The sequence below is a fragment of the Salvelinus sp. IW2-2015 genome, linkage group LG9 (assembly GCF_002910315.2).
Source record: "Salvelinus sp. IW2-2015 linkage group LG9, ASM291031v2, whole genome shotgun sequence".
Taxonomy (NCBI): Eukaryota; Metazoa; Chordata; class Actinopteri; order Salmoniformes; family Salmonidae; genus Salvelinus; species Salvelinus sp. IW2-2015.
The window spans coordinates 15,329,018-15,351,633 of NC_036849.1; the positions used below are offsets into that span (position 1 = coordinate 15,329,018).

At 43.1% G+C, this 22,616-nt stretch overlaps 1 protein-coding gene across 1 annotated transcript in view; it reads right to left on the reverse strand.

Annotated features, from left to right (window-relative positions):
- Nucleotides 1-22,616, reverse strand: part of kcnh5b (potassium voltage-gated channel, subfamily H (eag-related), member 5b) — a 95,277-nt gene that overhangs the window by 63,074 nt on the left and 9,587 nt on the right. Inside the window, exons 3-6 of the mRNA XM_070445167.1 lie at nucleotides 12,279-12,385; nucleotides 11,985-12,134; nucleotides 9,583-9,723; nucleotides 4,564-4,955 (exon numbers count right to left, since the gene is read on the reverse strand). Of these exons, the coding sequence (XP_070301268.1) occupies nucleotides 4,564-4,955; nucleotides 9,583-9,723; nucleotides 11,985-12,134; nucleotides 12,279-12,385 (790 nt within the window). The remainder of the gene's footprint in view (nucleotides 1-4,563; nucleotides 4,956-9,582; nucleotides 9,724-11,984; nucleotides 12,135-12,278; nucleotides 12,386-22,616) is intronic.

Consider the following 22,616-nt stretch of genomic DNA (forward strand, 5'->3'; position numbering starts at 1 on the left):
TCCTCTATTATATTTTCTATGTTCTCTCTCTCTACACTGCATGTTTCAGAGTGACGGTAGGTCTTGGGAACACACTACAATACACTGTGCACATTGGTCACCACACCCGGGCTGTACATTACCCTTTTCCCTCAATATGAGCTCACATCTTGACACAGAGACAAATCGTCACTTTGAGTTTTGTGGTTGTGCATTTGAATCCTATTGATTTCCTATCAGCCCCTCATGGCTACTCCTGCCCCTCTCCCTCTGTGAGCAAGTGGACCTCACAGCCACATCCCAGACAGAGCTCTCAGAAACTATCAGGTGCACCGGAGAAAACCCACAGAGACACACAAACCTGAACTAACATACAGCAGGAGACATACAGCATTCACCTACTGTATCCTGAACAGACACCAATACAAGACATAGTTCACGCCTTCACATCAGCTTCAAATAACAGCAGGGAACCAGTTCTCTTATTCTAGAAACCTGGGCATGTCAGCCATCAATACAGAAAACATGTATTTTATATAACCTACAGTCAATGTTCCCTCTAACTGCCCTCAGACTGCTGCTGCACAGATGCAATATCAGCCCGGACAGAGAAGCACGAGATTGAACTTCACTCAACTTCTAGAGTTTTCCCCTTAAGTTGCACCATAATCAATCAGAGCTGCAGTAGGCCAATAGCCATTGGCATATATGGATCTGTGCCATTCACTTTGAACTGAACTGTGTTTAGGCTACAGTATGAGTGGTCATGTGCTGCAGGTCGCCACGTGTGCACAATTGTTCATATTCTTTGCTAGTTAGTGAGTTATTAGCCCAGTTATAGCAACAATGGGGGAGTGGTTGCTTCCAACAAGAGCACAAAATGTTTGCATTTCTAGCCATCTTTGAGAAGCGAGTCAGGTAAAGAGCTTTTTTATGTCTTAAAGGGGAAGTGTTGTATTTTGTGACGTCTTGAATCAGCTAAGTAGCCAATAGGCAGAGCGTAGCATAATTTGTCTGATTCTCTGTAATAATGGTATGGGAATAATAATACATTTTATTTTGTAAAGTGGTTTCTTGCATCAAACAACACAACATTTTCAGTTACATCTTTGTCTGAAGGACAAGTGGAGTATGTCAAGCCAAAACCTGCGGACTCTCCTTCACCGCAGCCAACGTGAGTAAAACATTTAAACGTGTTAAACCTCGCAAGGCTGCCGACCCAGACGGCATCCCTAGCCGCATCCTCAGAGCATGCACTGACCAGCTGGCTGGTGTGTTTACGGACATATTCAATCAATCCCTATCCCAGTCTGCTGTTCCTATATGCTTCAAGAGGGCCACCATTGTTCCTGTTCCCAAGAAAGCTAAGGTAACTGAGCTAAACGACTATCGCCCCGTAGCACTCACTTCCGTCATCATGAAGTGCTTTGAGAAACGAGTCAAGGATCATATCACCTCCACCCTACCTGACACCCTAAACCCACTCCAATTTGCTTACCGACCCAATAGGTCCACAGACAACGCAATCACAACCACACTGCACACTGCCCTAACCCATCTGGACAAGAGGAATTCCTATGTAAGAATGCTGTTCATCAACTACAGCTCAGCATTTAACACCATAGTACCCTCCAAACTCGTCATTAAGCTCGAGACCCTGGGTCTCGACCCCGCCCTGTGCAACTGGGTCCTGGACTTTCTGACTGGATGCCCCCAGGTGGTGAGGGTAGGAAACAACATCTCCACCCCGCTGATCCTCAACACTGGGGCCCCACAATGGTGCGTTCTCAGCCCTCTCCTGTACTCCCTGTTCACCCATGACTGCATGGCCATGCACGCCTCCAACTCAATCATCAAGTGTGGTGTCAGGAAAATAACCTCACACTCAACGTCAACAAAACAAAGGAGATGAAACAGCAGAGGGAGCACCCCCCTATCCACATCGATGGGACAGTAGTGGAAAAGGTGGAAAGTTTTAAACTCCTCGGCGTACATATCACGGACAAACTGAAATGGGCCACCCACACAGACAGCGTGGTGGAGAAGGCGCAACAGCGCCTTTTCAACCTCAGGAGGCTGAAGAAATTCGGCTTGTCACCAAAAACACTCACAAACTTTTACAGATGCACAATCGAGAGAATCCTGTCGGGCTGTATCACCGCCTGTTACGACAACTGCTCCGCCCACAACCCCAAGGCTCTCCAGAGGATAGTGAGGTCTGCACAACACATCACCGGGGGCAAACTACCTGCCCTCCAGGACACCTACACCACCCGATGTCACAGGAAGGCCAGAAAGATCATCAAGGACAACAACCACCCGAGCCACTGCCTGTTCACCCCGCTTTATCATCCAGAAGGCGAGGTCAGTACAGGTGCATCAAAGCTGGGACCGAGAGACTGAAGAACAGCTTCTATCTCAAGTCCATCAGACTGTTAAACAGCCATCACTAACATTGAGTGGCTGCTGCCAACATACCGACTCAAATCTCTAGCCACTTTAATAATTAAAAATGAGATGTAATAAATGTATCACTAGTCACTTTAAACAATGCCACTTTATATAATGTTTACATACCCTACATTACTCATCTCGTATGTATATACTGTACTCTATACCATCTACTGCATCTTGCCTATGCCGTTCGGTCATCGCTCATCCATATATTTATATTTATATGTACATATTCTTATTCATTCCTTTACACTTGTTGGTAGTTGTTGTGAAATTGTTAGATTACTTGTTAGATATTACTGCATGGTCGGAACTAGAAGCACAAGCATTTCACTACACTCACATTAACATCTGCTAACCATGTGTATGTGACCAATAAAAATTGATTTGATTTGAAGCCCTGCATGTTTTTTTCAAAAGTCTCATGGAATGTAGGCCTACATTGAACACCACACATTGGCTCCTACTGTAGGCTGAACGATGGAACAGCTATTTTCATGTTAAAATGTTATGGGATGCATTTTCTCAAATGTTTTATGGTAGGCCACTCTGGTATGCCTACATTACGATAAAGTAGCCACATTAGCCTACTTGGCCACTGTTAGAACAGTAACTTAAAACTGGTACAGCCTCAGTATTCACAGTAAACAACGCGCCGGAAGTTGCAAAGAACATTCACAATGTTCAAGTTTGTGCTCAGCAGACCTGAAATTTACTCAGTGCTGAACAAATTTGAGGGAACATTGTCTACAGTATATATAACCTATTTAAACATGTATTTTTTTATAACCTACACAGCAAAGTACAGTATCATTGACCTGGATACACAAACAAACACACACTCACTAACTCTCTCCTAAAACTGTGTTTTATGAGCTATACTAGTGAAATGATGGTGATGGAGCACCTATCATTGAACACTAGAAAAGCAGTAACACAGTCCATAAGTTTTTCTGTTTAAAATCCAATTCATTGTGTTCTATATGATTGGGTTGAAGGAGTATTGATAATTGCTTCTCCTGGAGGACTGAAAATCGTCTCGAGCTCATCAGGCAAACTGGTTTTGACAGAAGCCCACATTTCTGGATTTCAGAGCCGACATAAGAAGCAACTGTTAGAAGTACAACTGACAAATACCTACAACTTAGACACTTCATAGAGGGTCAGAAGAAAGTCGATAAACTACGTTTTCAAATGACTGAAGTTGAAAAACTATTTACGAATCCTACCGTTCGGAGAGATTTAATCTCCACATATATTCTATTTTATTGAACAGAAGTGCCTCATCCTATGATGTGTTGAGACATGTTTGGGAGAGAGACAGTGGATATGCATTTGGTGAGGAAGAACGGGCTTCTATCTGCAAAAGGGTCTACCCCAAAAGCACCTCCATAAGCATACAAGAGCTAAATTTTTAAAAAATGCATAGAACCTACTGTACACCTGTCCGCCTTCACAGAATGTTTTCCAATGCATCACATTTCTGTTTCAAATGTAAACAGGATACTGGCACCTTCATGTGCGTTTTTTGGTACTGTAGCATAATCCAGTCTTGTTGGAATGATATTCACTTACACATCCAGAATATCTTGGGTAGATAATTAGCTTTTTTACCGGAGTTATATTTGCTCTATTTTGATTGTAACGTCATGTTTGACCCTGACTCTAAACATCTGTTCAATACCCTTGTTTTCTTAGCCAAAAAATGTATATTGTTATTATGGTCCACACCTGAAGTACCATCTGCGAGAATGTGGCTTTCAAGCTTCTGCTTTCCTACCTCTAGAGAAGTGTACATTTGATTTACACCAGAGGTCTGATACATTTTGGAAAATTTGGTCTCCATTGTTGTCTTATGTAGAAAACCTCCCATAAATGCCCATGTTATAATTGTAATGTTTGTATATATTGTTTTCTCTCCATTTTATGACTGCCTTTTTGTATAATGTTTTGCTGTATCCTTATTTATCCCTTTTATTGTACTTAGTCTGTGGTGCACTTTGTTTGGTTGTCTATGTAACCCCTATTAAAAGAAAATAACATTCTAATAAAAAGATAATTACAAAAAAGAAATACAATTTCAAAGATCCTAAACCCACCCCACCCCTTCCCCGAGCCAGCCTACCGTACCTCATCCACATTCTCAAAGGCATTGATTATGTCATAGGGCAGGCAGGACAGCAGGTCGATGACGAACCAGGTCTTCAGGTAGTTCATCCTGATCAGCTTGGGGTCTGAGATGACCTCCCCACCGGGCCCCACGAAGGTGGTGTGGAAGTTGAGTACGATGTCCACCAGGAAGATGACATCCACCACACTGTCCAGCACCAGCCACACGATGTTGTTCTGCTTGGTCTTGAAGGACACGTTGTAGGGCACCATGATGGCCGTGTAGAAGGTGAGGACGAGGATGACCCAGTCCCAGGTGGTCTTGAAGGTGCAGTAGTGGAGGATGATGTGAGGGGGAGTCTTAGGAGCCTCCTGTTTGTACTGGGGGAGGATGTCTGAGCCTAGCTGGAGAACTGAGCGCAACACCAGAGAGAGAGAGAGAACACAGTGAGTGAATGAGAGTGAGAGTGAGAGAGAGAGAGAGAGAGAGAGAGAGAGAGAGAGAAGAAGAAGAGAGAGAGAGAGAGAGAGAGAGAGAGAGAGAGAGAGAGACTGACTGACTGACTGACAGTTATAGGAGGAGGAGACACTTTCCATGTTAAAGTTGATTGTTCTCATCTCATACAGACTATATCAGGAATGGGGCTTCCTGACTCCATGTTATAAAAGCGGGTTGGGTGCTCGCTGAGAAGATGAACAGAGGCTACAATTCTCATCTAATCCTCATCATCAGATGTGCCAATCAAACAGGCCTCAGTCAAGACCAGAAGCGCTGTGCAAAATGAGAACTTGAGAACAATTAAGCACACAAAAACCTTCTCAGAGAAATAGCAGCACATCTGACATTACGCATACTCAATATGAGACATCAGATGCTCTTCAGATGAATCACCTGCCTAATCTATTGAATGTTCCCCAGATATTACAAACCCACTCAGACATCTTGTTATTGGTTATGTAAATGAGAAGAGATAGTAAAACTCATCCTTCTTTTCTGAGTTTTGATTTTGTCTTACCTCTCTGTCTGAGAGAGACCGGTAGGGGTAAGCAAATCACAAAATCCAAATCACAATCCCCTTTGCATGAATTAACAGTAAGTATAATTTCATGTTGATAAATTTAATTCGGAAAGTATTCAGACCCCTTCACTTTTTCCCAAAAATGTTACGTTACAGCCTTATTCTGAAATTGATTCAATTGTTTTTTCCCCTCATCAATCTACACACAATACCCCATAATGACAAACAAAAACACGTTTTTGGAAATGTTTGCAACTGAAATATCACATTTACATAAGTATTCAGACCCTTTACTCAGTACTTTGTTGAAGCACCTTTGACAGCAATTACAGGGTTAAGTATTCTTGGGTATGACGCTACAAGCTTGGCACACCTGTATTTGGGGAGTTTCTCCCATTAATCTCTGCAGATCCTCTCAAGCTCTGTCAGGTTGGATGGGGAGCGTCGCTGCACAGCTATTTTCAGGTCTCTCCAGATATGTTAGATCGGGTTCAAGTCCGGGCTCTGGCTGGGCCACTCAAGGACATTCAGAGACTTGCCCCGAAACCACTCGTCCATTGTCTTGGCTGTGTGCTTAGGGTTGTTGTCCTGTTGGAAGGTGAACCTTCGGCCCAGTCTGAGGTACTGAGCGCTCTGGAGCAGGTTTCATTCAAGGAACTTTCTGTACTTTGCTCCGTTTATCTTTCCCTCTATCCTGACTAGTTTCTCAGTCCCTGCTACCTCCCTGACCAAGGCCCTTCTCCCCCGATTGCTCAGTTTGGCCAGCTCTAGGAATAGTCTTGGTGGTTCCAAATTTCTTCCATTTAAGAATGATGGAGGCCGCTGTGTTCTTGGGGACCTTCAATGCTGCAGAAATGTTTTGGTACCCTTCCCCAGATCTGTGCCTCAACACAATCCTGTCTCGGAGCTCTACGGACAATTCCTTCAACCTCATGGTTTGGTTTTTGCTCTGACATGCACTGTCAACTATGGGACCTTATACAGACAGGTGTGTGCCTTTCCAAATCATGTCCAATCAATTGAATTTACCACAGATGGACTCAATTCAAGTTGTCGAAACATCTCAAGGATGATCAATGGAAACAGGATGCACCTGAGCTCAATTTCAAGTCTCATAGAAAAGGGTCTGAATACTTATATAAATAAGGTATTTCAGTTCGTTTTTTTATACATTTGCTAAAAGTTCTAAAAACCTGTTTTCGCTTTGTCATTATGGTGTATTGTGTGTAGATTTATTTTTTAAATCAATTTTAGAATAGGCCTGTGACATAAGAAAAGGTGGAAAAAGTCAAGGGGTCTGAATACTTTCCGAATGCAATGTAGATGTTGTTCATCGTTACTTACCAAAGGGGCAGGGTTGAGAATCCAACACTAAGGTTATTGTCAAATAATCCACTGCCCTGAAACATCAATAGATGTTTAGCCAGCCAGGTAAGGTCACTTAGCTAGGGAAAAGATCAGGTAAATTGAACATGGCTCGTCCCAAAACAAGTCATCTGAGTTTCCAGCAGACAGAGACAGTGAAAGTGCTTGCGGCACACTGCCTCCGTCTCGCTGCTATGCATGCAATATTAATGATGCCCAGTACAGCCGCAGCCCACAGCGAACTGTACAAGAACATTAGCCAGCAAGAATCCTCTCATCCGGAAGCATTCTTTATTGTCGCGGACGACAGAGAAGGCAGACTCAATGCTGCAGGACCGTTTTGAGAATAGTGATTGGAATATTTTCAAAGATTCCCCCACCCAGGACTCATCCATCAACATTAAGGAATATACATTGTCAGTCACAGGCTTCATTAGTAAATGTGTTGATGATGTTGTACCCACAATAACAATCCGGACATACCCTAACCAAAAACCCTGGATGAACAAAGATATCCGTACCTTGCTGGGAGCCCATACTGCAGGATTAAACTTGAATTGATGTTTAACAACTCAGACTCGCAACGCATGTAGCAAGGACTACAGATTATCACAGACTACAAAGGCAAATCCAGCTGTGCGTTGCCCACCGAAGCCTCCCTCCCAGACGAGCTTAACACATTCTATGCTCCAGACGAGCTTAACACATTCTATGCTCGCTTCGAGGCAGACAATACCGAGCCATCCAGGAACAATCTCGCTGCTCCGGACAACCAGGTGCTTTCGCTTCCAAGGCTAACAAGAGGAAAGCTCTCAAAAGAGTAAATACTCACGAAGTCGCCGGCCCAGATGGCATCCCTGTCCACGTCCTCAGAGTGTGTGCTGACCAGCTGTCTTCTCTGACATCTTTAACCTGTACCTGTCCCAGGCTACTTCAAGGAGACCACCATCACCCCAGTGCCCAAGAAAAATAAGGTGACATGCCCAAATGACTATCACGCCTTCCCACTCACCCCCGTCATCATGAAGTGCTTCGAGAAGCTGGTCATGGCCCACATCAAGGCCAGCATGCCAGGCACACTGGACCCACTCCAATTTGCCTACTGCTCCAACAGATCCACGGAAGATGCCATTTCCATCGCTACTCAAACGGCCGTAACACATCTGAGAATGCTGTTCATTGACTACAGTCCAGCATTCAAGACTATTGCTCCCTCCAAGCTCAACACCAAGCTCAGAGCCCTGGGTCTGGACACCAGCCTCTGCAACTGAATTCTGTACTTCCTGACGGGCTGACCACAGGCTGTGAGGATTGGCAACAACACCTTCTCTACACTGACTCTTAACACAGGGGTCCCCCAGGGGTGTTTCCTCAACTTTCTGCTGTACTCCCTGTTCGACCACGACTGTGGCTTTGCACGACACCAACTCCATCATCAAGTTTCCTGACGACAGCTTAGTTGTAGGCCTGATAACCAATAACAACGAGTCAGCCTATAGGGAGGAGGTAAGTGAACTGGCATTGTGGTGCCAGGACAACAAACTCTCTCTCAATGTCAGCAAAACAAAGGAGTTGATTGTCAACGGGACTGCAGTAGAGAGACTTAAGTTCCTTAGCATCTACATCACCGACTACTTGACATGGACCAACAACACCACCATTCTTGTCAAAAATGTGCAACAGCGTCTCTACTTCCTGAGGCGGCTGAAGAAATTTGGCATGGCACCCCGGTTCCTCTCCAAATACTACCGCTGCACCATTGAGAGAGTCCTGACAGGTTCCATCACGGCCTGGTACGGAAATTACTCCGTCCATGACCGCAAGGCCCAGCACCTCACTTGGATCGTGCTCTCACCCATCCAGGACATCTACTCAAAATGGTGCCTGAGGAAGGCCCGCAGCATTATCAAGGACCCCCCACACCCTAGTCATGAGCTGTTCACTTCCTTACCATCTGGCAGATAGTATTGGAGCATGAGGTCTGATGCAAACAGGCTCTGAGCCAGTTTCTATCTACAAACCATCAGACTGCGGAACACCCTTCACTGGACTGACCACCTGCTCTTTTCCACACCTTAGCACACACACACGCACTCACTCACGCACGCACACACCCACACAGACATCCACTCATATACATTTATGCTACACACACATCACAACTGCTGCCAACAGACTTATTATAATAGCTAAATACTTCACAATTTAAACACTTGACCCGCAATCCCCCTCTTCTTCAAAACACATGTAAATATTGGACTATAAATTGTGCCTTCTTATGTTATGCTTATGGTGTATAGCAAGAGTATCCCATACATACGAGTAATAAAACTTGAACGTACAGTATGTATGGGGAGGTGTGTATGTGTGTGTTTGTATGTGTGTACAGTCGAACATTAGGTCAATCAATTTTCTACCTAAACGTCCTCTCTTGTATCTTCTCTTCTGTTTGTTATAAAATAAAATAAAACGTTTTGGCCATCTCTGTTTTTCTCTCTGTTTAGCCCCTGTGTGTTAATAGTCTGTCCTCTCTCTCTGCATTAGGCCCAGGACCTGAATGTGATCGAAGAGGTGATCAGGATGATGATTGTCTGTCTAACTCCCTACACCACAGCCCTAACCTGGTTTATTCCCAGCTCTACATGTGACACAGCACTTACCTCTGCCAGACGGGATTGCTTGGGTTGGCTGACCTCATGGTTGCTCATAGGAGTGAGCTCCTGTGGTGTCGTGTGGTGACTGGTGTTGCGGTTATTATGTGTCAGCGCACGGGTCAGCCGTCCAAACTTGGTACATCCTGCAGACATCAAAAACATTGACACATTTAGCACAGCTTGGTCATATGGAAAGGGTACATAAATGATATACACTTTGAGAAACACTGAAAGCATCCGCTGTTAACCATACATTAATACATGACTTCATCTAAAGATGACTTTATCTTGTTGTAAAACCAGCAGCTATGGATTCAAAGTCACAGTGATGATGTAGGCACTAGGCATGCACAGCAAAGGTCTGGGTCCTCTGTAGCTCAATTGGTAGAGCACGGCACTTGCAACGCCAGGATAGTGGGTTTGAATCCGTGGACCCAGTATGCACGCATGACTGTAAGTTGCTTTGGATAAAAGTTTCTGCTAAATTGCATATATTATAACTACAGCCCCACTCTCACGCTGGCTGTATAAACCATAATAATGTGAGGACTGTACAGGATGAAATATAAGACCAGTCAAACCCTTTCAGGTGCCATTACCACAGAGAGAAACAGGGATCTGAAATAGCCCTCAGCTCCAGGGTCTCTAACCTCATATCCTCTTTCACTTCCTTTCAAAAGTAGGTTAATTCAGCAATTTTTCCCAAAGGGCAGCAAGGTGAAAGGAGACCAGTGGCAGAGACCCACACAGGCCACAGCGGCAGCCTACTCACAATGGCACTGCAACAGATACAACTGACCTCCCCTCGGATGAAGAGAGTGTTAGGAGTTGTGTAACTCATTGTATACCGCCTGGGCAAAGCAGCACTCCACACCGACCATGTAAAGAGCCCCCAATCTTTACTGTAATATCCCAAAATAGCCTTGTAAAAAAGGCTAATGTGCATTCTGCTAGCCCTCGAGAAAACAACCCGACCAGAACAACCTAATACAATGTGGCGAAGCATCACCCCCGAACAAACTGCATATGATGATCAAATAATTTCTGCTCAAATACAGTCAGAGTACCCCCTCGAAATCTTTAGCAGCAGTGGCTGCTGAATTGTTGCCACCAATGCAAACAATATGAGATAGTCGTCGGCTCAATGACTGGAAGTCTATGGGAACAGCTAGCATGTCATTGCCCTAACACTAGTAGCAATGCAACCTCCCCATAAGAGACCTCCGCACGCTACCCTTGCCACCACTACTGAACAAAAATCCCAGGGGAAACACTGACAGTGAATACTTAACACTTTTGAATTCAAAGCGTGGACGAATACGTGTGGAAAGGCTAATCAGTCTAGATGGAGTGTCTCCTCCTCAGCTGATGTGAATGGGTGTTGAGCTGTGGGAGCAGCTTGAGCTATAGCATGAGGAGGTTGTGTTTCTATAGTGTCAGCATTCAGCTTCCATACCCTTCAGACCCATCCATGTCTGCCATCCCATCCCATAACACTGGACAGTCCACACTACAGCTCTGCTCTGGGTACACTCCTAATCAGTGACCCCTTGACAAGGTCTGGACACACAGCAGTCATTCTATGGTAAGGTCATCACAAGCAATTAGAGAACAGATGCTAATAAGCTCCTAATAAAATACAAAATAGTGGAAAATATAAACGGATTAGAGTAACGTTAAGGGAACCGCGGGCACTGAATGCGGTGCTCATTTCACCCCGGAGGATTTCAATGGCTTCATGTTAGTAGTTTACATACTGAACTTTTAATGTTACATTGTAAATTGAGACTGTATAATTTTATTTGTAAAATGTATGAATGGAATGTATACATGTAAATTGACTCGTATTTGTTTTTTTTGTTTTTTTACAAAAGATGAAAGTCCCTTAACTTGACTAAAAACAACAAGTTGCATGTCCTGTAAAATGTTCAACAAAACGTCATCTTTTGACAATATCCCTGACTGTCATGGTATTGTTTCTGGTCAACCTGCTCCCAACATTAACAGCATGTAAAGCCCATATTAATCATCATGTGTTGATCATCATGTGTTAGTCATCTTCCAATCCCATGAGCTTGGTTTTCCCACCAGTAAGTAAGTCTCTGACGAGGCATGGTGATGGGGAGTCTGCACCGCGGGGGGGAGTGGTCCCTCAGGGGTACAGCATTCTTCTTGTCAAAGGGCAAACACACCCGCTTAACACTGCTAAGAACAGAACCCAGGGCAAAGTCCTGACAACGTGCATCACTCATCTAGGAGGAGAGGGTAAAAACATCCACATCTTCTGTAGGTTCTGCCCACAACAATCACAAGACCTTTTTATCTCCAGTAATTCATAGACTGGCTCTTCATAACATGCAAACAGCCACAGTTCAGCATGATCGAGACCCACAGAGAGACTTACCCGAAGTGGACTCGTCCTTACCCTTAGTGGACTCGTCCTCGATGGGCTGCTTGAAGACAGTGATGTCTTTGAAGGTGCACAGGAAGAGAACCACTTTGTCATTCTCATTCCTGATGGGGGCCACCTGCATATAGAACCACACTGGCGCCCCTGCAGACAGAATGGATTCTTTACAATGTAGTAGTAACAGTTGCTTTTCTCATAAGGTGCATTTTGTTTACATTTTCCTTTTTATACAATAGAATAGAATATACAGTACATATACAATGTGAACAATTAAATGTGAACACTCACTGTTCTTCCTGTATAGCAAGACCTCAAAGCAGTTGGACTCATAATTATCAAATGTCTCTCTGACTTTGTCTATTGTCTTCTTGTCCGTCAGCTCTCCATACATAAAACTGGAAGAAAAGTGACGAATAAAATCAAAAGGATTAGTCATTTGATCCTAACCACAGGTCTATATGCCAGATGTCATACGGCATCAATTATGACAGTTATTAATCAATTAATGATCTAACTCATAAAAGCTCTACTCCTCTTCATAGGCTCTGAATGTTATTCCTAATACTGGTGTGGGACCAGTTAAGAAAATGACTGTGCCTTTGGAACACCTGCTGCTGTGGTTCCTGAGCTTACCACTAACCACTAGTCTACCCTTCCCTGATCAAGGCTGAGTTTAGATAGCCTGAGGGTAAAGGGTAGGAGGCATTAGTTTTTACTCACCAGAGTAACATCAAAGTGTGGTCAAACAATTAGTAACTTATTTGTAGTCATGATCTGGTTACCTATAACTACAAACATAGTTATGTTTAGCATTTTTACATACAGTTGAAGTCGGAAGTTTACATACACCTTAGCCAAATACATTTATTTGGCTAAGTTTTTCACAATTCCTGACATTTAATCCTAGTAAAAATACCCTGTTTAGGTCAGTTAGGATCACCATTTTATTTAAGAAATGTGAAATATCAGAATAATAGTAGAGAGAATGATTTATTTCAGCTTTTATTTCTTTCATCACATTCCCAGTGGGTCAGAAGTTTACATACACTCAATTAGTATTTGGTAGCATTGCCTTTAAATTGTTCAACTTGGGTCAAATGTTTAGGGTAGCCTTCCACAAGCTTCCCACAATAAGTTGGGTGAATTTTGGCCCATTCCTCCTGACAGAGCTGGTGTAACTGAGTCAGGTTTGCAGGCCTCCTTGCTTGCACACGCTTTTTCAGTTCTGCCCACAAATTCTCTATAGGATTGAGGTCAGGGCTTTGTGATGGCAACGCCAATACCTTGACTTTGTTGTCCTTATGCCATTTTGCCACAACTTTGGAAGCATGCTTGGGGGTCATTGTCCATTTGGAAGACCCATTTGTGACCAAGCTTTAACTTCCTGACTGATGTCTTGAGATGTTGCTTCAATATATCCACATAATTTTCCTGCCTCATGATGCCATCTATTTTGTGAAGTGCACCAGTCCCTCCTGCAGCAAAGCACCCCCACAATATGATGTTGCCACCCCCGTGCTTCACGGTTGGGATGGTGTTCTTTGGCTTGCAAGCCTCCTCCTCCCGACAAGCCTCCTCCTCCCGAAGCCTCCTCCCAAAAAGTACGATCTTTGTCCCCATGAGCAGTGGCTTCTTCCTTGGTGAGCTTACTTTCAGGTTATGTCGATATAGGACTTGTTTTACTGTGGATATAGATACTTTTGTACCTGTTTCCTCTAGCATCTTCACAAGGTCCTTTGCTGTTGTTCTGGGATTGATTTGCACTTTTCGCACCAAAGTACGTTCATCTCTAAAAGACAGAATGCGTCCCCTTCCTGAGCGGTATGACGGCTGGTGTTTATACTTGCGTACTATTGTTTGTACAGATGAACGTGGTACCGTCAGGCGTTTGGAAATTGCTCCCAAGTATGAACCAGACTTGTGGAGGTCTACAATTTTATTTCTGAGTTCTTGGCTGATTTCTTTAGATTTTTCCATGATGTCAAGCAAAGAGGCACTGAGTTTGAAGGTAGGCCTTGAAATACATCCACAGGTACACCTCCAATTGACTCAGATTATGTTAATTAGCCTATCAGAAGCTTCTAAAGCCATGACATTATTTTCTGGAATTTTCCAAGCTGTTTAAAGGCACAGTCAACTTAGTGTATGTAAACTTCTGATACAGTGAATTATAAGTGAAATAATCTGTCTGTAAACAATTGTTGGAAAAATGACTTGTGTCATGCACAAAGTAGATGTTCTAACCAACTTGCCAAAACTATAGTTTGTTAACAAGAAATTTGTGGAGTGGTTGAAAAACGAGTTTTAATGACTCCAACCTAAGTGTATGGAAACTTCCGACTTCAACTGTATTTCTTAACTTATTTCCAAGAGATCTTCTGAACTATTCACAATGCACTATTTGTCAACGTCATATGGACAACCGGTGCTACTTAGCTAGTTCCAGCAGGCTAGTTCCAGTTAGCTGCTGGCCATGCTAGCATGTAACTGGAATGTGTCATAAAGGCACACAGGTGTCATTTGTAATGCCACATACAAGAAGCATTGGTGAGTCATCATCTTATATATCTGCCCTAGTTACTTTGGATTTGATATGTTGTTTTGTCTTCTCGTATGTCACATTTATAGTTCTCACCTCACGTCATGACCAGGCAGTTATTGTGAACCAGCTGTCAATACTAACAATTGATTAGAATAAAAGCTGAGGAAGAGGAAGATGATGTGATCATTGGGTGAGTAGTGACGTGGATATTGTAAATTGTGAACACAACTTGGTTTGCCCTACAGCATCTGTAAAAATGTCTGCCATTCTAATAAGGTCTGACATATATTTTATTCACTCTCAGGGAGCCCAAAGCTTCAGCCAGTCTGGACGAGGAAATACTTGTTTTGTGTTCCAGTCCCAACTGATGAAGCTTTTCCAAGTCTGTGTTGGGAGTGGAGATTCCAGAGACTACGTCAACAGCCAGACGAACAGCGCTCAACATCACACAGATCTGCAGTTCGCGCAACCATGTGAGAGAATGATCCAGCCAGCCTATGATTGGGAGGGTGCCAGCAGGCAATCTGCTCCTTTTTGCTGCCATTTTGGTGTCAAGTTGTATGCCGACCAATGTCCTCCAAATGCTTTGCATGATGGGAGTGGCCACCATTCATCTCAGCACATTCTTCTGTCACCAGCATAGCCACCTTGAGCCAGCAGTCTTCAAGACATGGGATGTCGAGCAGAGTGGCACCATCGAAATCCTCAAAGAAATGGGTGGAGATCTGTTCTTGGCAACATATGGAGGGATAGTCCCGGAGTGATAGTCTGGCCACTCTCCAAAGTTTGGGACATTCACTGCTGTTGAAAAGAGAATCAACAAGATCCTGAATATATAAATTGTTAAAACCTCTTAGCGCACGGATCCCGCTATCGGGATCAAAATTGACAACATCCGGTGAAGCTGGAGCGCGCCAAATTCAAATTACAAAATTGTAATATTAAACATTCATGAACATACAAGTGTCTGACATCATTTAAAAGCTTAACTTCTTGTTAATCCAACCGCGTTGTCAGATTTGTAAAAAGGCTTTACGGCGAAAGCATACCATGCCATTATCTGAGGACAGCGCCTCACATCAAAATACTTTTTCAAATCAGCACAGGCGTCACAAAATCCCAAATAGCAATAAAATAAATCACTTACGTTTGAAGATCTTCCTCTGTTTGCAATCACAAGTGTCCCAGCTACACAATGAATGGTCGTTCTGTTCGATAAAGTCCTTCTTCATATCCCAAAACTTTCCGTTTAGTTGGCGCGCTTGATTCAGTAATCCACTTGTTCAACATGCATACAAACGAATCCAAAAAGTTACCAGTAAAGTTCATCCAAACAAGTCAAACGATGTTTCTAATTAATCCTCAGGTACTCTAATATTTAAATAAACGATCAAATTTAAGACGGAGAATAGTATGTTCAACGGGGAAGCTAAATAACGAAGAGCGCGCACCTCAATCACACGCGCAACAAGACTACTTTTCTAATGAGAGACACCTTGGGAAAAACTACAACTACTCATTCGTTTTTCAAAAAACAAGCCTGAAACCCTTTCTAAAGACTGTTGACATCTAGTGGAAGCCATAGGAACTGCAATCTGGGAGCTATTTATTTGTGTATCCCATAGACTAGCATTGAAATGGCCTGTGACCTTGTGACGTAGAAGTCCGTCACTGGCCGCGGGCAGCATTTGGTTCTTTAACGCACGCACACATTCATCACTCCTCCCTGCTCCGTTATAAGATAAGTTAACAATGTGGGTCGACACATAAATTAACTTCTGTCTTGGTACATACATTTCATACTTGTCAGTGTTCATATTTAAGATATGCAATATTTATTATACTTATAAATGTTGTGGATGAGCGCTTTGTTTGTTCGTTCTGTTCCTCTCTCTTTCCATCTCTGTAGCTTCCGGGTATGCTGGAAAAGGACCCGGGCTAAGGGATTGGGCTGACTTTATAGTGCCTGTCCCAAATGGCTCATTAATGTAAATGGGCATATGGGCATATTGAAAGATACTGTCAGTAGTGATGTAATGTTGTAAATGTTATGTTGTGATATTGTTTAAAACCGTGTTGCAATGTATATCCTTTAGAATGTTTAGTTCATGGAAAATGTAGGTTTGTATAGTTAATTGCTTAATTAATCAGTGTTAATTGTTCTGAGGGGAGGGGCTAGCCCTACAAAAGGAGCCTCTCTTTCAGTTCATGGAGAGGCATTTTGGTTCGAGCTGTGGATGGGGCAGCATTGTTTTTAAGCTGTACCATAAGGTAGACGTTTGATGGCAGTACTGTTGTTTTTGTTCCGGAATCACCTTGTAAATTAACACCTTTGCACAGAAGAACTTTGTGGCTCCGCCATCTTTTTATTTTGATAGAGGTTAGGTTTTCCAGTTTAGCCTTCTGGCCTACTCTACGTGACAGACCTAAAAAGAAAATTCCAGATGGATTTTCCTCGGGTTTTCGCCTGCCATATCAGTTATTTTATACTCACAGACATTATTTTAACAGTTCTAGAAACTTCAGAGGGTTTTCTATCCAATGCTACCAATTATATGCATATCCTAGCTTCTGGGCCTGAGTAACAGACAGTTTACTTTGGGCACATCATTCATCCGAACTTCCAAACACTGCCCCCTAGCCCTAAGAGGTTTTAATCTAATACATTTACAGTGCATTCGGAAAGTATTCAGACCCCTTGACTTTTTCCACATTTTGCTACGTTACAGCCTTATTCTAAAATGTATTAAATATTTTTTTTCCCCTTCATCAATCTACGCACAATACCCCATAATGGCAAAGCGAAAACAGGTTTTTAGACACATTCGCAAATGTATTAAATATAAAAAACAGAAATACCTTATTTACAAAAGTATTCTAACCCTTTGCTATGAGACTCGAAATTGAGCTCAGATGCATCCTGTTTCAATTGATCATCCTTGAGATGTTTCTACAACTTGATTGGAGTCCACCTGTGGTAAATTCAATTGATTAGACATAATTTCAAAAGGCACACACCTGTCTATATAAGGTCCCACAGTTGACAGTGCATGTCAGAGCAAAAACCAAGCCAAACCAAGTGGAAGGAATTGTCCTTAGAGCGCAGACACAGGATTGTGTCAAGGGTATATCTGCAGCATTGAAGGTCCCCAAGAACACAGTGGCCTCCATCATTCTTAAATGGAAGAAGTTTGGAACAACCAAGACTCTTCCTAGAGCTGGCCGCCCAGCCAAACTGAGCAATTGGTGGAGAAGGGCCTTGATCAGTGAGGTGACCCGATGGTCACTTTGAAAGCGCTCCAGATTTCCTCTGTGGAGATGGGAGAACCTTCCAGAAGAACAACCATCTCTGCAGCACTCCACCAATCAGATCTTTATGGTAGAGTGGCCAGACGGAAAACCCTCCTCAGTAAAAGGCACATGACAGCCCGCTGGAGTTTGCAAAAAGGCACCTATAGACTCTCAGACCATGAGAAACAAGATTCTCTGGTCTGATAAAAGCAAGATTGAACTCTTTGGCCTGAACGCCAAGCGTCACGTCAGGAGGAAACCTGGCACCATCCCTACGGTGAAGCATGGTCATGCCAGCATCATGCTGTGGGGTTGTTTTTCAGAGTCAGGGACTGGGAGACTAGTCAGGATCAAGGGAAAGATGAACAGAGCAAAGTATAGAGAGATCCTTGATGAAAACCTGCTCCAGAGTGCTCAGGGCCTCAGGACAACGACCCTAAGCACCCAGCCAAGACAACGCAGGAGAGGCTTCGGGACAAGTCTCTGAATAGCCAAGAAGACTCAAGGCTGTAATCAATGCCAATAGTCCTTCATCAAAGTACTGAGTACTTATGTAAATGTCTTATTTCTGTTTTTTTTATTTGTAATACATTTGCAAACATTTCTAAACCTGTTTTTGCTTTGTCATTATAGGGTATTGTGTGTAGATTAATGAGGGGGAAAAAACTATGTAATCCATTTTACAATAAGGCTGTAAAGTAACAAAATGTGAAAAAAGTCAAGGGGTCTGAATACTTTCCAAATGCACCGTATGTTGTCTATTTTTATACTGTAAAATCATGCAACAATTTGTTACATTGATGTGTCAAATCTGATTTGCTTAATTGCATTGAAGTGCATTTATTTTTTTGTTTGTATCTAAGAGTAATGAGGTGAAGAGCGCCACGTGGTGTGAACTGGAGGGGTTGAAGAGGACTAAGCAGTGCTGAGCTGGTGGTTGGAACCCTCATCACTGACCCAAACAGACAGATCGTTAAATGGATCTGGGAGAACATGCCAGATACAAAGCATCGCTTTGATATTTGGCTAAATGTAAGAAATATTTAACTTTGTGTCATTATACTGTATAAGTGGGTATGACTATTCTACTCATCCATGTGTACATTTTTATTACCCGTTTTCTACTGTGATTAGCTCTATACAAGAAAATTGACACCACTCGAGAGGGTGTGCTGATGTTGGGCAGTGGCGGAACTCCACTATCAACCACCCCTACTGGTCATGACTCCTGAAGAAAGCAGGGGAATTATTGTGCCAAAATGGAAACGTTACGCTGTACCACATTCAGAACCAGCATACCAACCTACTGATGCCACTCATGCCTTTGTGTCATCATACACCACTGCAAGCAGAGGAACGGACAAACGAGTGGCTGGAACTAAGTCAGTGTACATATCCTACGTGTAGTACATGGATTTTTACAGAACAGCCAATCTTACATTTGCATTCACCTTATGATCTTACAATATAATAGTTCATTCTGTTTTTAAATCAAATTCCAGACTCTGGGACCTCAATGGGTTTGGAGAAGATTCTACATGTGGCCTTGATCCTGAAGGACATCTCGCAACTATCCACTGACTACCAGACATCAGGGCTAGAGGAGTACCACTCTCTGATGCTACACTTCCTGTCGAAGCGCTACCTTCTCCCACAAGGGAATGCATGCAGTGTTGGTAAAGCAATACTACTGAATCTGTCATTATTACAGTCAAGTGTATCAAAACCCTTTCCATTGTTTGTGTCTCTCAGTTGGAACCCAACTCAAATGTTTCCTGTGCTTCTTTTTTTATCCTTTTTTGTTTTAGCTCTTGCAGCCTTTTTTCTTTTTTTGAACCTTTATTTAACGAGGCAAGTCAGTTAAGAACAAATTCTTATTTACAATGATGCCCTAGGAACAGTGCCTTGTTCAGGGGCAGAATGACAGATTTTCACCTTGTCAGCTCGAGGATTTGATCTTGCAACTTTTTGGTTACTAGTCCAACGCTCTAACCACTAGTCTACCTGCCGCCCCAGCCTTGCGTTAAAATGAGAACAGTGGACGGATGCAGGCAGTGACAAAAGACAACCTGCTGAGGTACTCCCTCTCCTTCCCAATGGCCAAGAATTTTGGATACACAATTAGGCCAATGAAGACCAAAACTACCTAAGTCAAATTATATAAATGTTGAAATGCCTGTTATTATTTGTGTATTTACAGACTACGCTGCCAAAATAGTGAAAGCTGTGGTTTGTCCCCCCCTACTCCCGGAGGACGAGTCAGACACCAGGATCCTGGAATCACCTCCACCACTCTGTACGCCAGTTTCAGCATCCCACGAAGGACCAGGCAATGAGGGATTATATAATGTTTTTTTTTTTGTTTTTTTTTTACATGCGGGTGGCTCTCCTCGTGCCTCAGCTTCTCCAGCCTGCTCTGGAATGACTTGAGACAGTACTCATGCAGCAAGTATTGTTATCTCATTGGTAAAATACGGTGTCGTAATATTTGTATATTAAGGCAGCTTATACAATGTTAAAAACATTACAATACATTCACAGATTTCACAACACACTGTGCCCTCAGGCCCCTACTCCACCACTACCACATATCTACAGTACTAAATCCATGTGTATAGTACATATGCTATTGTGTGTGTGTTTGTATGCATGTGTCTGTGCCTATGTTTGTGTTGCTTCACAGTCCCCTCTGTTCCATAAGGTGTTTTTCTAAATCTAATTTTACTGCTTGCATCAGTTACTTGATGTGGAGTTGATTCAAAGTCTAAATGTTTGAGTAACTTCAGAATAATTTTCTGTCTTTCTCCCTGTCTCTTTCTCTAGGAAACTGATTACCACCTCAGTCCAACATCAGCCTTCTAATGTCACGCTGCCATCAACACACCTGCATCTAGCCCTAAGCTGATTTCTGCTGCACCACTCGGGAGCCCCAAGTGGGGGGCACTTGAAGCCTGTGTAGGACATGTTCTCCTCATTTTGTGAACCTATTTCTTATCCCATTGACTGCACACGCTGGAAGTGGCACACGGTTGTGCCGCCCCAGATAGCTCCAAATCCAGCTGATCAACTGCCTGTGTCTGAACTTTCTAAAAAATAAAGGGAAAAAGTTTATTACTATTGGTAGGGGGAGTGGTGTAACATTACTTGATTGCATTCGATTGATGATTTTATTTAAAGATTAGCTAACTCGTGTTGAGTATGGACTCGGTGTCAGCATATGGTCCTGCCAATAAGTATTGTAGGCCGTGCGCAGCACATTGACATCCAAGTAGATTGTGGGGAAGCCAGAATGTTGCATTATACCACCCACTAGGAGTTACGTAATAAGTGATATTATAGGGTGTATTCTCAGTAGCAAACTAGCAAGCCATATTACCAATCAACATTCCCTACACGTGGAGCCGCATCGCGCACTACAAGTTCAGCACCAGCAAGCTCTCTGTGCCATGCTTCAGGGTCAAATCGAAACGGGAAAGTGATCCCTGCCTGCTCTGCCACCACCTCATCTTCATCAGGTTCTCCAAAATGGTCAGGCCCAAGGGAAACAGAGTTCCTGCTATGCTCGGAGTCGCTGCTTTTGTCAGACATCTTGACATTTCATATCTGGTGGAAGTTTCCTCTGCAGGGATATGCTAGCTGGCAAGACTAGTTAGCTGGCTAAAAAGCTAGCTAGACTTATCACACCAGAAGTGCCTCTCTCTCGCTGGCTCTCTCTTTGTTTTTGCTAACTCAGCCTGCAGTCCTTGCCATGATGGGCCACAGCCGTCAATATGTAAGTCTCCACTCTGTCTTAGCTTTTTTTGTTTTTTTTATCTGTTGACGGGTTTTGTTTTAGTCATGTTCTGTGGGTTACTGCCTGTGCTCGCTGGTCTTCATTTTTATAATGTTAACTGGCTGGCTAGTTCGCTGGCTAAGATAACGTTAACTGCATATACAGTTCTGTAGAGAAGCGTCAAATTAACACATCCAGGCCAGATGCCAACCACAATAACAATACACAAGGATTCCCTCTCTTCACTGGCCAGAGAACAAAGGAAGATGGAGGGCCACTCTCAGCAAGCTCACAGCAGGAGTCGGCCTTCTCCTCTTTTGCTCATCTCACACCTCTAGCAAAGATGTTTATAACTAACCCAAGAAAGACCACAGCCTGTCGTTTCCAATAGGAACAAATTGGTCATAGTGGGCAGAACAAGCAAGGAGGGGGGCAGAGCTAAGCACGAGCTAGCGAGATCCTATTGGCACGTTCTAGCATTTATTTGCATATTTCCGTAGGGAACACCTACTCTGAAGTGAGCGTGTGCAATAACTAAATTCGCCCTTGTACTCCTTCTAGACAAGCAATTTTTGGAAACTTTGGCAAAGAGTAAAAATTCTACAAAACGTAGTCCACTCTGTTCATAATAGATTATACTTTTGGGAACAGAAAACTGTATTGAGATCAAATGTTTCATCGATGAGAACATTTGCAGAATGTCAGCCAAAATCCATATCGTTCCATCTTCTCCAACTGCCAGCCACTAGGCTTCTTCTCACCACCATATTTGGTAGTGAGTGGAAACGCCAAGCGGATGCTTCACATTTATACATCTGGTGAAATATCTCATTGTCTCATTGTTCTATCTGTGCCTCTAGTCTTCATCAAAGCTTCTACTATCAGCAACAAGGGTGGCAGGTTTGAACCAAAGAGCACTCCAACTTTTGCTGGAGACATGAACAGAGCAGGATTCTGATGAAGCAAACAGCGTAAACGGACTGAAAATGACATGGTTAAATGTGTTGAGATGTGTGTGTAC